This window comes from Staurois parvus, unplaced genomic scaffold, assembly GCF_062004578.1.
Source record: "Staurois parvus isolate SC_StPar_1 unplaced genomic scaffold, SC_StPar_1.0 ptg000195l, whole genome shotgun sequence".
In the NCBI taxonomy this organism is placed as follows: domain Eukaryota; kingdom Metazoa; phylum Chordata; class Amphibia; order Anura; family Ranidae; genus Staurois; species Staurois parvus.
This window is the reverse complement of record NW_028317991.1, coordinates 3,048,777-3,062,489: the sequence shown is the minus strand read 5'-3', so window position 1 is coordinate 3,062,489 and position 13,713 is coordinate 3,048,777. Positions and strand designations below refer to the sequence as shown.

Here is a 13,713-nt window from a genome sequence, read left to right as displayed (position 1 = left end):
TAGTCTCTATCTCAGACTTGTGTGCTGCCCTGGCATACCTGCATAGGTCCGTTCATGGTATATCCATGTTTGGCAGAATCCAGCAAACAATGTCTATAGGGTAGACCAGCAGCCCGGCTACATGATAGATGGCTACCCAGTGTGTCTCAACTGACCTGAACTGCAGGCTAAGTGCAGAATGTGCCAGTTACTTGCATTACACTTCTTTAATAACTTTAGACCAGGCAGAGAGTAAAGTTTAAAGGCTTTACTTAAAAAAACACAACAGAGTTCAGGGTACAATACAGTTCTTTCCCTACATCCCTAGTCTCTATCTCAGACTTGTGTGCTGCCCCGGCATACCTGCATAGGTCCATTCATGGTATATCCATGTTTGGCAGAGTTCAGCAAACAATGTCTTTAGGGCGGACTAGCAGTCCCCCTACATGATAGATGGCTACAGTCGGTCAGTGACTTCAAACCCCGACCTCAGTAGTGACATCCAGCTTACGGGCCAGGAACTCTGGAATTCCGATATGAATACCCCACGGCTACTGCTGCTCCCCAGGCTCTTGTATCTGGTCCACTCTCCCTTTTTATATGTACAGAATTAGTGGGTCGAATCCAAGAAAACCCACCAAAGAAAACTCAGGAAATAACATTACCTCTAACCCTCCCATTTGGGGCAGCACCTATCAAGGCTGTAAGCAACCTGCTTACTCACAAGCCTCTTAACCCTTCAAAAATACCCAAAATGGGATCCAACACAATTGTACTTCCACTAATTGCAATAGAAGTACTAACACTGACTTGGGTAACATGGAAGAGACAGTGAGGGTCTAGCTATGACTGAATTAACTAGCACTAAACAGGAGCAGAAGACAGAGGGAGGCACCTAATCACATAAATAAACAAGTTGTAATGACCCTGAACTGCCACTAGATGTTGGCATACTTCAGAACAATAATAATTTGATGCAACTCAATACAACAACAGAAAAAAATACAAAAAGGTGGGAGAGGACACATTTGACTGACTATTGCAAAGTCTAAGTCTTAAATGATCACACCCTGTAAATGATGGGGGTTGGTGATGCTTCCTTTAACCTGGCTGCCCAGTTATGTAATCATGATGAATCCAGCCCTGGGTGTGACAGGGGTTTGTGTTATCTTTAACATTTTTCACTTCTTCTTTTATTAGCTCCTGACGGTGAACCTCAGGATGTCCATCTTGATCCCATCTCCTCGCAGAGTATCAGGGTTACCTGGAAGGTATGTGAAGACACAATATTTATTTGATCTGAAATATTTTGATAGTATGTAGGAGAATTACAAAAGGACATATATAGAAACATATTCTTTGTATAAATATATATACAGTAGATACACATGTTTACAATCAGGTCTCCCTGAAAGAACAACCCTAACCTACTGATAATCACTTGGGGTCACCCCCTCCCCCACCCCCTTGCTCTGTTGACGCTTTTGGGTCGAAATGTGCAATGTTGTTTTTACATATTGAAATTTGGACATTATCAGTATTCAGAAATTCGGATGTATCCAAATTTCCGAATCACAATAGTAGCGAATTTCAATGAATCCGAAATAAATTATAACGAAACAAAATAACGTAATGGAATAACAAATTATCCGAATTTGAATTAGGAAATGAATTTGAATATAAAATGGAAATATATTGCAATAAATACAGTAAGGTATAAAAGTGAAATAGGATGATGATCCCTACTTGGGCTGCTTTCACCATGCTCCATTGCAAAAAAGTGGCAAAAACGCATATGCCTTGCACAGCAAGTTTGGAAGCACAGAGTGGACTTTTTTGATGGTTTCATATAATTAGTTTAATATTTATATATGATTCTCAGCACTTTTTAAACACTATTTAAAGCACTTTTTTTTAGCATTCTTTGCACTATCGATACGACTAGTGTGGCATTTTTCTTTAAAAATAAGATTGTTTTATTTTGGCATTAATGTGTACTTTATGATATTTATTATAATATCATTATATCACTAATATTTAAAATTTATTGGTATATTAAATATTTAATTTTATATCATCATAAATTCACTGTGGAGCTCGACACATATTTTTTATTTTTATTAATATTTAATTTGCACAGTTTTATGAGTATGTGTTTCAGTGTTGATGCACCACTATTATAGTAATTTATTTATTTAGTTTTATATATAAAATACCACATTTTAGCTCACAAAGCACTTTATCACATACGCATACGCCTTTTTGCTGCTGTGTTTTTAAGAATTTTGAATTTAACTAACAGAATAGAAAAGAATGGAATATAAAATAAAAGAATAGAATAAAACAGAATAGAATAGAATAGAAAACAATAGAATAGAACAGATTAGCACTGAATAGAACAGAATAAAACAATAGAACAGAATAGAATTGAAGGGAACAGGGCAGAACAGAATAAAACAATAGAATAGAATAAAACAATGGAACAGAATAAGAATAGAATAAAACAATAGAATAGATTAGAATTGAATAAAACCATAGAATAGATTAGAATAGAATAAAACGGAATAGAATTTAAAGGAATAGAATAGAACAGAATACATTAGAATAGAAAAGAACAGAATAGAGTTGATTAGAATAGAAAACAGAATAGAATAGAACAGAACAAAACAGGACAGACTAGATTAGAATAGAATAAAATAGAATAGATTAGAATAGGACAAATATAGCTGTCTTCCAAAATCTGAATCTTTTCAGATCGATTTGAAAATAACTACCAAATCCGAATATATAAAACAGTTTCTGAAAATGAATCAATCTAACATTACAAATATGACTAAATTAAATGATTAAAGTGTTACTAAACCCAGGACCCTGCATTCACTATATCTGGTCTCCTAGGACCCTGCATTCACTATATCCGGTCTCCCCGGACCCTGCATTCACTATATCTGGTCTCCCCGGACCCTGCATTCACTATATCTGGTCTCCCCGGACCCTGCATTCACTATATCTGGTCTCCCCGGACCCTGCATTCACTGTATCTAGTCTCCCCGAACCCTGCATTCACTATATCTGGTCTCCCCAGACCTTGCATTCACTATATCTGGTCTCCCCAGACCCTGCATTCACTATATCTGGTCTCCCCGGACCCTGCCTTCACTATATCTGGTCTCCCCGGACCCTGCATTCACTATATCTGGTCTCCCCGGACCCTGCATTCACTATATCTGGTCTCGCCGGACCCTGCATTCACTATATCTGGTCTCCCAGGACCCTGCATCCACTATATCTGGTCTCCCCGGACCCTGCATTCACTATATCCGCTCTCCCCGGACCCTGCATTAACTATATCTGGTCTCCCACAGTACACACAACATGGAAATGCAATTATATTAGTAAATATAAACTGCTAAATATCTTTTCTCATCAGCAGTTAGAGCAGTCTTCTATCAGTGTCCAGCAGAGCACTGGTCAAACCTTGTAGGAGTTTTCTTTCTGCTCTAAGAGGATGCATGACCCCTGACCTCTGTCTGGACAGTGCTGATTGGCGCTGTGCTGATCACATGCACTCTCCCAAGAAAAAAAAAAAAACTCTAGCAATACACACTAAACTGAGCATGTGCAGAATGGCTACGGTTCACTCTGTCTTATCAGGAGATAAGCTGTGTACATTTGAATAAGGGGAGGAGCAGAGATATCAGGATCACACAGCCTTTTTACACAATGCAGAGGATTAACCCCTTAGGTTCCACAGTGAGTATAACAAGCATGCTTTACTGCATATACAGACTGATTTCACTGGTGTGGGTTTAGTAACACTTTAACCAACAAATACAAAACAAATATTTCTGTCATACACATCTCTACTGTTGGGTAATGTCCAGTCCTTTTGGGTATGGGGCAGCATGTGCCCTCCTTCCAAGGTTTCAGTGTTGGGCCTGAGCAGTCAATGATTGGGCTTGAACCTTGTCATGTGAAGGTGAGAAGGAAGTCATTGACCCTTTCTGCTCTCCAACGTTATCTGGCACAGAGCTTACACAGGTTTTCGATTGCCGACTCCAGAGTGGTTGGGGACGGTGGGGGGTGGTGAGTTTAACAGAGTGGGCTGTTCTTTCAAGGGAACCTCTCACTTTGCCTTTAATGTGTGACTTGATAATGATGACATCTAAACAATCCAAACTGTTCCACTTTATAAGACCCATTTTTTTTCTTTTATCCTTTTAATTTTTTTTGCACAGGCCCCCAAAAAGGACACTCAGAATGGGATTATCCGTGGCTATCAGATTGGCTATCGGGAGTACAGTACCGGGGGAAATTACCAGTTTAATATCATCACTGTGGATGCCACAGGGGACAGTGAGGTCTACACTCTGGACAACCTGAAGAAGTACACTCGCTACTGTGTGGTAGTGCAGGCTTCTAACCGGGCCGGCACAGGGCCATCGTCTGAAGAAAAGGCCATCCTCACACAGGAGGACAGTACGTATGCATTATAAGGAGGACTGTAATCAGCGGTGTAACTATGATGGAATAGCAAAACCATTAGGGGCCCCAGCTTTTTTACTTTTCATCCATGAAGCAATCCCTCTAATTATGCAGAATCTTTTATCTTCGTAGTAATTTTCTAGTGATTCCCAAAGTATGTTATACATTTAAATGTACTTTTCAGAGCTATTGGTTCTTGTATAAATCAGTGTGTAGGCAGAGAGCACTAGGCCCCATAGCAATTGCATGGTTTCATAGGCATGCACACAGGGTGTGCTAGGTGTGCCTAGGCACACCCTAATCACCTATTAGTTGCCAACATTCCTAGATGACATGCACATTATAGAGATAACTCTCCTCCCCCTACCATCTTCCTCAGCTGTTTCAGGTGCTCCCGCCTCTCATCCAAGGGGGGTCCTTGCACACCCTAATGCAATAGGCTGCACACTCCAATGCATGGTTTGCTATGGTTGTTTTAGATCCTTAACTCTAATGTGGTCCACCTAGAAGAAATATTTTTTCTAAATTCATTAAGAATGTTATTTAACCACTTGAGCTCTGGCAGGTTTTACCCCCCTCATGACCAGGCCATTTTTTGCTGTTCAGCACTATGCTACTTTAACTGGCAATTGCGCAGTCATGCAACACTGTACACAAATGAAATTTATATCATTTTGTTCCATACAAATAGAGCTTTCTTTTGGTGGTATTTGATCATCACTAGGTTTTTATTTTTTTATTATATAAATTAAAAATGACCAAAAATGTCACAAGGGCATTATTGAATTGTGGTCAAAGCTGCACAGCTTATTTTCAACTACAGATGTCCCCAGGGGCGGCTTTTTAAGGTAAACTGCTGCATGCGTTAAGTGATATTTTAAATTAGACATATTAAACCAAAGGTGCCCAGGGGTTAATCCTTGACAGCACAGAGTGACCATTCTTTGGGGACGTAGTGGAGAAAAGCATTGTTTGGGAAACAAGGTCAACTGAAAAAGGGTCATTATGAGACTATTGGATTATGCGTGTAAGGGGGAGACCCCAGGAATTTGCCCATTTAGAGGCATCTTGGGAGTAGTATAACCTATCTCATTTCGCATTCAACAGTTAATTTGGGTGACATTACATGTCCAGGCCAGAAGCCACAATGCACATACAGCATCACATCCTTGTAGATGGACCTCGTCTTTTTATTTCCTCAGCTGGGGATATGGTCTGTTCCTACCTGTCCTGACACATGACCAGGGGCGGACTGACAACTCATGGGGCCCCCGGGCAATAGGGGATCATGGGGCCCCTGTGTCCTTGCCCAAACTAAAAAAAGCCTATGAAAAAGGTACCAGGGGCATCTCATGGGGCCCCCTACTGACCCCGGGCCCTCGGGCAGTGCCCGAGTTTCCAAATGGTCAGTCCGCCCCTGGATGTCCCTTATCTGTATAGGGAGTTTTTTAGTAAAGTTTCAAGAATTGGAAACCCGCTCTCAGTTTCAAGAATTGGAAACTCTGCTGTCCCATGCACTTGTATTAAAAGTATCCTATTCTCTTTGTATTGCTTCTTTTGTGTGAAATCCCTGGTGTTCCTGCCAATCCCTCTGCTTTCCTAAAAAAAACTGACCACACTAGGCATGAGAACACCGTGTGGTGAGTTCTCTAGCTGTGCTGGGAACTCAGCCTGCCCTCCTCCAATGATCAGACTTGTCCTGACACTCCCCTCCCCCCCCTGCACAGCTATTCACTGGGAAGACCAGGGTACTGCTGTTTTCTCCTCCCTTTGCAGCTGAAAACAGAAGGAATGTGATTACTTATAAAAAAGGGGAAAAAGTAATTTCAATTTTTTTTTATATCTATACACAAATTTTTTACCTTTCATTTCTATTTTAAAGATCTCAATACCAGGCACTTTCACCCTCTTTCCTGCCCGGGCCAATTTTCACCTTTCTGCATTCACTTTGAATGACAATTGTGCGGTCATGCAACACTGTACCCATATGAAATTTTAGGCATTTTTTCCCACAACTATCTCATTTCTTGAGGGCCAGTTTACTGCCTTTTAGACTTTAAGGGGGCCAGACGGTGGCCAGTGGGAGTAGAAAATAATATCAGTACACCAGGACAGCACAGATATCCCCTAAATGACCCATTTTCGGAAAGTAGACAGTCTGAGGTATTTAGTAAGAGGTATGGCGAGTTTTTTGAAGTTGTCATTTTTTTGTCATACATTTGTGGAAAATGAAGAAATTAAAACAAAAAAATGTCACTGTATTGCATTGTCACCAGTGCAGTACAGCATCATCATAAAACCGGTGTGGTGGTGATCAGGGAAACTGAATGGTGACAGTATTAACCACTTGCCAACCGCACTATAGCCGAATGATGGCTAGAGCGCGGTTGTCCAGTTCTAGGAGGGCATCATATGACGTCCTCCCAGAATGCGCCCTCCTGCGCACCCCCGGACACAGCCGATCACGTGATGTGGTAAAAGGCCAATCGCAGTGGCCTTTTACCACGTGATCAGCTAAATGAAGTTGCTGATTATCGGCTGCACTTTCCTTACGCTGTCACAGCAATTGTCAGCTGTCACAGCAATTGTCAGAGGAGGGATCAGCACTGATCATCAGGGCACTGATCATCAGTGCCCTGATGATCAGTGCCCAGCAGTGCCACCCAGTAGTGCTGCTCACAAGTGCCCAGCAGTGCCACCCACCTGTGCCCAACAGTGCCTAGTAGTGACACACATCTGTGCTCAGCAGTGCCATCCACCAGTGTCCAGCAATGCCACCCATCAGTGCCCAGCAGTGCTGGCCATCATTGCTGCATATCAGTGCCCATCATTGCTGCATATCAGTGCCGCCTATCAGTGCCCATCATTGTTGCATATCAGTGCAGCATCATCAGTGCCACCTCATCAGTTCTGCCTATCAGTGCTGCCTATCCGTGCCACCTCATCAGTGCTGCCTACCAGTGCCCATCAGTGCTGCCTATCAGTGCCCATCAGTGCAGCCTATCAGTGCAGCCTCATCAACACACATCAGTGAAGAAGAAAAATGAAAAAACTTTTTTTACATATTTTTTGCTCTTTTTTTTTGTTTATAGTGCAAAAATAAAACACCCAGCAGCAATTAAATACCACCAAAAGAAAGCTTTATTTGTGTGAGAAAAACTATAAACATTTCATATGAGTACAATGGTGCATGACTGCGCAATTGTCATTCAAATTGCAACAGCGCCGAAAGCTGAAAATTGGCCTGGACAGGAAGGGGGTACAAGTGCCTGGTAGGCAATTTGTTTTTTTAATAATAATAATAATAATAATAATATTTTTTTTGTTTTACATTTTTTTAATTTTTACTACTTTTTTTTGTTTTTAAGCCTGTGAGCAATATAATGTTACCATAGTAACTTTGTACTACTCTGAGAAAATGATCCATATTTGTTTTTTTTTTTTTACACATTATGATTGCTTATACTAGTGAATTTCAGCAATGGGGCACTATTCCTCCGAATAACACCAAAGATGGGGCACAATTCCTCCCACTGATACAAATGATGGGGCACTATTCCTCCCACTGACACCAATGATGGGGCACTATTCCTCCCACTGACACCAATGATGGGGCACTATTCCTCCCACTGATACCAATGATGAGGCACTATTCCTCCCACTAATACCAATGATGGGGCACTATTCCTCCCACTGATACCAATGATGAGGCACTATTCCTCCCACTGACACCAATGATGGGGCACTATTCCTCCCACTGACACCAATGATGGGGCACTATTCCTCCCACTGACACCAATGATGGGGCACTATTCCTCCCACTGACACCAATGATGGGGCACTATTCCTCCCACTGACACCAATGATGGTGCACTATTCCTCCCGCTGACACCAATGATGGGGCATGATTTCTCACACTGACGCCTCTGATGAGGCAGGATTTGTCCCACTTAATACCAATGATGGGGCACTATTTCTTCCACTGACACCAATGAATAGTAATTAATCTTCCTACGGACACCATCAATGAGGTAGCATTCCTCACCACTGATATAATTTTCTACTCCCACTGGCCACCATCTGCACCCCCCCCCCAGCAATGTTAAAGGGTCCCTTCACACCAGGAATCGTACAGGAACGTGCTGCGCATTCCTGTGCGATTCACATGCAATGCAGTGTGGTGCGATTTGAACCCATTCATTTTGAATGGGCTGAAGCGCACCGCACCAAAATAGTACATGCACTACTTTAAAAAAAAAAAAACGCACTGCATTTGGATCACATGGTACTTCTGTAACATGCGATCCAGTGCAGGCAAGGAATTGCATTTGCGACTTGCATTGGGGTGTCATTAACTTAGAATTGACACCCACTACAGTGCATTTTGAACACAGTGCTCGTTTTCCGCACTGCCTTCTGGTGTGAATGAGCACAAATTATAGTGCACAAGTTAGTGTATAAGAAAAACATTGTTTTTATTTTCTTTAAATGCAAAAGATTTAAAATGTTCTCTAGGGCATACAACATTGAAATGACAAGTGGGTAGGATGACATTTGATGTTGGCCTGTTTTTTAAAAACTGAAGGAAAGAAGGTTCTTCATAATGTTCTTGTCCTTACTGACCAATGACCTTTCATCCTTTATTCAAGAGGAAAACTAACCAAGTAATCCCATTGGTCACTAGGGCTTTGTACTCTGTGAATACATTCCTTTTCTCCAGTTTTTATAAATCTCATTGATAAAAAGAAGTGCAAAAATAAAAATCAACAAAGGAAAATTTAAAGGAAAACAACAGAAATCTCCCCTCCTTTTATCAAGATCTTCAGCCCATTGTAAAGGAAGGATTAAGACAAGATTTGGATGATGAACTTTTTCGGTGAAGGCTTTTTCTCCAGAAGGGAAAAGTCAGGCTTTTTTTGTCTTTTATTAGACAAATGGTCTCCATACTGTGGCCTGTGGGACGCATGTGACCCTTTGCTTGCCTTTTTCTGGCCCATGGGTCACTATTCCCCCCACTGATACGAGGCACTATTCTTCCCACTGATATGAGGCACTATTCTTCCCACTGATACGAGGCTCTAATCTGCCCACTGATATGAGGCACCATTCCCCCCACTGATACGAGGCACTATTCGTCCCACTGATACGAGGCACTATTCTTCCCACTGATACAAGGCTCTATTCTGCCCACTGATATGAGACACTATTTCTCCCACTGATACAAGACACCAGTCCCCCCACTGATACAAGACACTATTCTGCCCACTGATACAAGACACTATTCTGCCCACTGATACGAGGCACTATTCCTTCCACTGATACGAGGCACTATTCCCCCCCACTGATACGAGGCACTATTCCTCCCACTGATACAAGACACTATTCTGCCCACTGATACGAGGCACTATTCCTTCCACTGATACGAGGCACTATTCCTTCCACTGATACGAGGCACTATTCCCCCCACTGATACGAGGCACTATTCCTCCAAATGATACGAGGCACTATTCCGCCCACTGATACGAGGCACTATTCCTCCAACTGATACGAAGCACTATTCCTCCAACTGATACGAGGCACTATTCCTCCAACTGATACGAGGCACTATTCCTCCCACTGATACAAGACACTATTCCTTCCACTGATACGAGGCACTATTCCTTCCACTGATACAAGACACTATTCCTTCCACTGATACGAGGCACTATTCCTCCCACTGATACGAGGCACTATTCCTTCCACTGATACGAGGCACTATTCCTTCCACTGATACGAGGCACTATTCCTCCCACTGATATGAGGTACTATTCCTCCCACTGATACGAGGCACTATTCCTCCCACTGTCATCAAGGCTGAGGCATCATTCCTTCCTTTGACAACAATGGTGGGGCACAGTTTCTTCCGCTGAAACAAAAAATGGGGCACTATTTATGCCAATAACACCAACACTGGGGCATCATTTCTTCCACTGACACCAATGATTGGGCATTATTCCTCCCACCAACAGCAATGATGGGGCATTATCCCTCCTCCTACTAACCACATGCGCTTTGTAATTTTATTTACTCCTTCTGACCACCAAGCTTAGGGAATTGCTTACTCCCGCTGATGCTGGGGCATTTTCTACTTCCACTGACTACCCACCCCTAAAATCTGAAGGACAGTAAACTGGTCCTTTGTTTAGAATGTTTGGAGACCTCTGTACTGGACCTTGGATGTTAGTAACATTTTCTTCCTTTATGATCTCATCTGATGTGAATCATCTAATAATGGTTATTATGCATGCTCTCTTCTTCCAGTACCCAGCCGTCCCCCAGAGAACGTCCAGGCTGTTGCAACCACACCGGAGACGATAACTATCTCTTGGTCTACTCCTCCCATAGATGCCCTCAATGGCATCCTCCAGGGATTCAGGGTTATCTTCTGGGCTAATCTTCCAGATGGAGGTAAGGAAACTGTTGCCAGGCTATCTATTTCCACAACAATCTTCCCATAAAATTGAATATGCATTTAGTGTATATTAGATGTGTTATTTACTGGTAAAAACTTCACTTGTGTAGACATCCAAACTTCTGTTGGGTGCCGCCATCCTGGATGTGACATCAGCAGCCCAGCTGACTCAGAGCTGTTACTTAAGAGACACTCTATAGTACTCCCCTTCACTTCTCTCTAAAAGTTATGTAGGAAGGGGAGGGCAGAGAGGCTTGGCCAGCACAGAAAGTTATTAGACACTCCCAAAAGAGAAGCACTTGCAGTGACATGCAAGGAGGGAGGGGGCTGTGCTAGGAAATTGATTCTTCTTGGGGCACATTGCAAGTCAATTAAAAGTATAAAGAAAATGCAGCAGAATGTGTTTTTTTTTCTTTTTTTTCTTCTATTCTATTTTACTCTATTCTTTTATTCTGTTTTGTCCTATCCTATTTAGTTTTATCCTATCCTATTCTGTTTTAGTATGTTCTATACTATTGCATATTCTATTCTATTCTATTCTATAAAGCTGCCTAAGTAGGAATCATCATTTTATTTCATGTATATACCTTACTATTTTTAGTGCAATGTGTTTCCATTTTGAATTCAAATTCATGTTTTAATTCAAATTTATTTTCAAATTTGGATTATATGTTTTGTTATTTATTTCGAATTTGTTGAAATTCATTACTACTGGGATTCCGAAATTCAGATACATCCAAATCTCTGAATAACAAAAATTTCTTCCAAATTTTGTTTCGTAACTAAACGAATCACACATTTCTGAATGTTTGTTTTGCCTCATTTGCTGAGAGACCATTGCGGCAAAATCACACCATATATGGGGTGCCATTAGAAATAATGGCACCCAAACGTGCATTGTGCATTCTGCAATTTGAAGGCAGAACTGTGGTGATTCCGCAGGCAGTTCCAAATGACCAAGTCTGAACGGGGCTAAACATAACAAGGGACTCCCAGGTGTGCCTAATGACCGATGCAGAAGGTGGCTACAAACTACCGTATATACTCGAGTATAAGCCGACCCGAATATAAGCCGAGGTACCTAATTTTACCACAAAAACTGGGAAAAAACTATTGACTCGAGTATAAGCCGAGGGTGGGAACACCAGTGGGAAGAATCGTGCCTCATCATTGGTGTCAGTGGGAGGAATAGTGCCCCATCATTGGTATCAGTGGGAGGAATAGTGCCCCATCATTGGTGTCAGTGGGAGGAATAGTGCCCCATCATTGGTGTCAGTGGGAGGAATAGCGCCCCATCATTGGTGTCAGTGGGAGGAATAGCGCCCCATCTTTGGTGTCAGTGGGAGGAATAGTGCCCCATCATTGGTATCAGTGGCAGGAATAGTGCCCCATCATTAGTATCAGTGGGGGGAATAGCACCCCATTATTGGTGTCAGTGGAATAGTACCCCATCTTTGGTGTCAGTGGGAGGAATAGTGTCCCATCATTGGTGTCAGTGGGAGGAATAGTGTCCCAACATTGGTGTCAGTGGGAGGAATAGTATCCCATCATTGGTGTCAGTGGGGGGGTGGAGGAATAGTGCCCCATCGTTGGTGTCAGTGGGGGGGAGGAAAAGTGCCCCATCGTTGGTGTCAGTGGGGGGGAGGAATAGTATCCCATGATTGGTGTCAGTGGGGGGTGGAATAGTGCTCCATGATTGGTGTCAGTGGGGGGTTGAATAGTGCCCCATCATTGGTGTCAGTGGGGGGGGGGAGGAATAGTGCCCAATCGTTGGTGTCAGTGGGGGGGAGGAAAAGTGCCCCATCGTTGGTGTCAGTGGGAGGAATAATGCCCCATCATTGGTATCAGTGACACCAACGATGGGGCACTATTCCTCCCACTGACACTTGCTGACCCCTGTTCCAGTATGGTGCTGCTGCAGCCAGCATATATGGTTGCAGCAGCACCTAAGCAGGGCACACTTACCTGCAATTCCTTCACTCGATTTTCGCGGGGCCGCTCAGCTCCGCCTCCTCGCCGGTGATTGGCCGCCTGTGTGCCTTTCCTGAGCTACAGTTCTGGCGGCCAATCACCGGTGAGAAAGCGGAGCCGAGCAGCCGCGCGAACATCCAGTGGACGAACGCGCTTCCTGGACCGGATCGTCGTGGGACCGGAGCCAGGTAAGAGACAGCGGCCCCCTGCCCACCCCTGTACTTACCGTAGTTTCCCTTCTGTTGGAAGGGGGGGGGGGAGCCATCTGCAGACGTTGACTCGAGTATAAGCCGAGGGGGCCGTTTTTCAGCACAAAAAATGTGCTGAAAAACTCGGCTTATACTCGAGTATATACGGTACTTTTGTAATTGGTATATAAAACAGAAATACTTGTCAGTGCTATAGGAAAGAAAAGCCCTCAAAGCTGTGAGTCCAAATGGAAGGTCCCAAAGCAAGCTCCTCTGCTATCTTGTCAGACGGGGTAGGGAAAACCACCAATGAAAAACCCAACACCACACAGGTCTTGCTGCCCGCTTCAGATCAGGGATATCCATATAGCAATAACTAGAAAAAACAAAAGGAGAGGTCGCACCGGCCTAGTGTATTATCATAAGTTTTTTTATTGTGCAAATGGTAAAATCCAGTGTACTCACAAAGGTACATAGCTGACTGCATAAAATCAGTCCAGTGCCAACGCTTGAGCTGTGCTCATCCACAGGGGCGTATCTGACGCGTTTCAAGGTCAGTGCCCTCTTAATCATCAAATCTTTTGTGATTGGTAACCTTTTCACTCTCTACTACTATTCAAATGTGTTGCTTATATTTGA

At 42.9% G+C, this 13,713-nt stretch overlaps 1 protein-coding gene across 1 annotated transcript in view; it reads left to right on the top strand.

The window, feature by feature from the left end:
* Positions 1-13,713, top strand: part of DSCAM (DS cell adhesion molecule) — a 765,341-nt gene that overhangs the window by 412,927 nt on the left and 338,701 nt on the right. Inside the window, exons 16-18 of the mRNA XM_089677896.1 lie at positions 1,180-1,250; positions 4,218-4,458; positions 10,765-10,911. Coding sequence (XP_089534022.1) covers positions 1,180-1,250; positions 4,218-4,458; positions 10,765-10,911 — 459 coding nt within the window. The remainder of the gene's footprint in view (positions 1-1,179; positions 1,251-4,217; positions 4,459-10,764; positions 10,912-13,713) is intronic.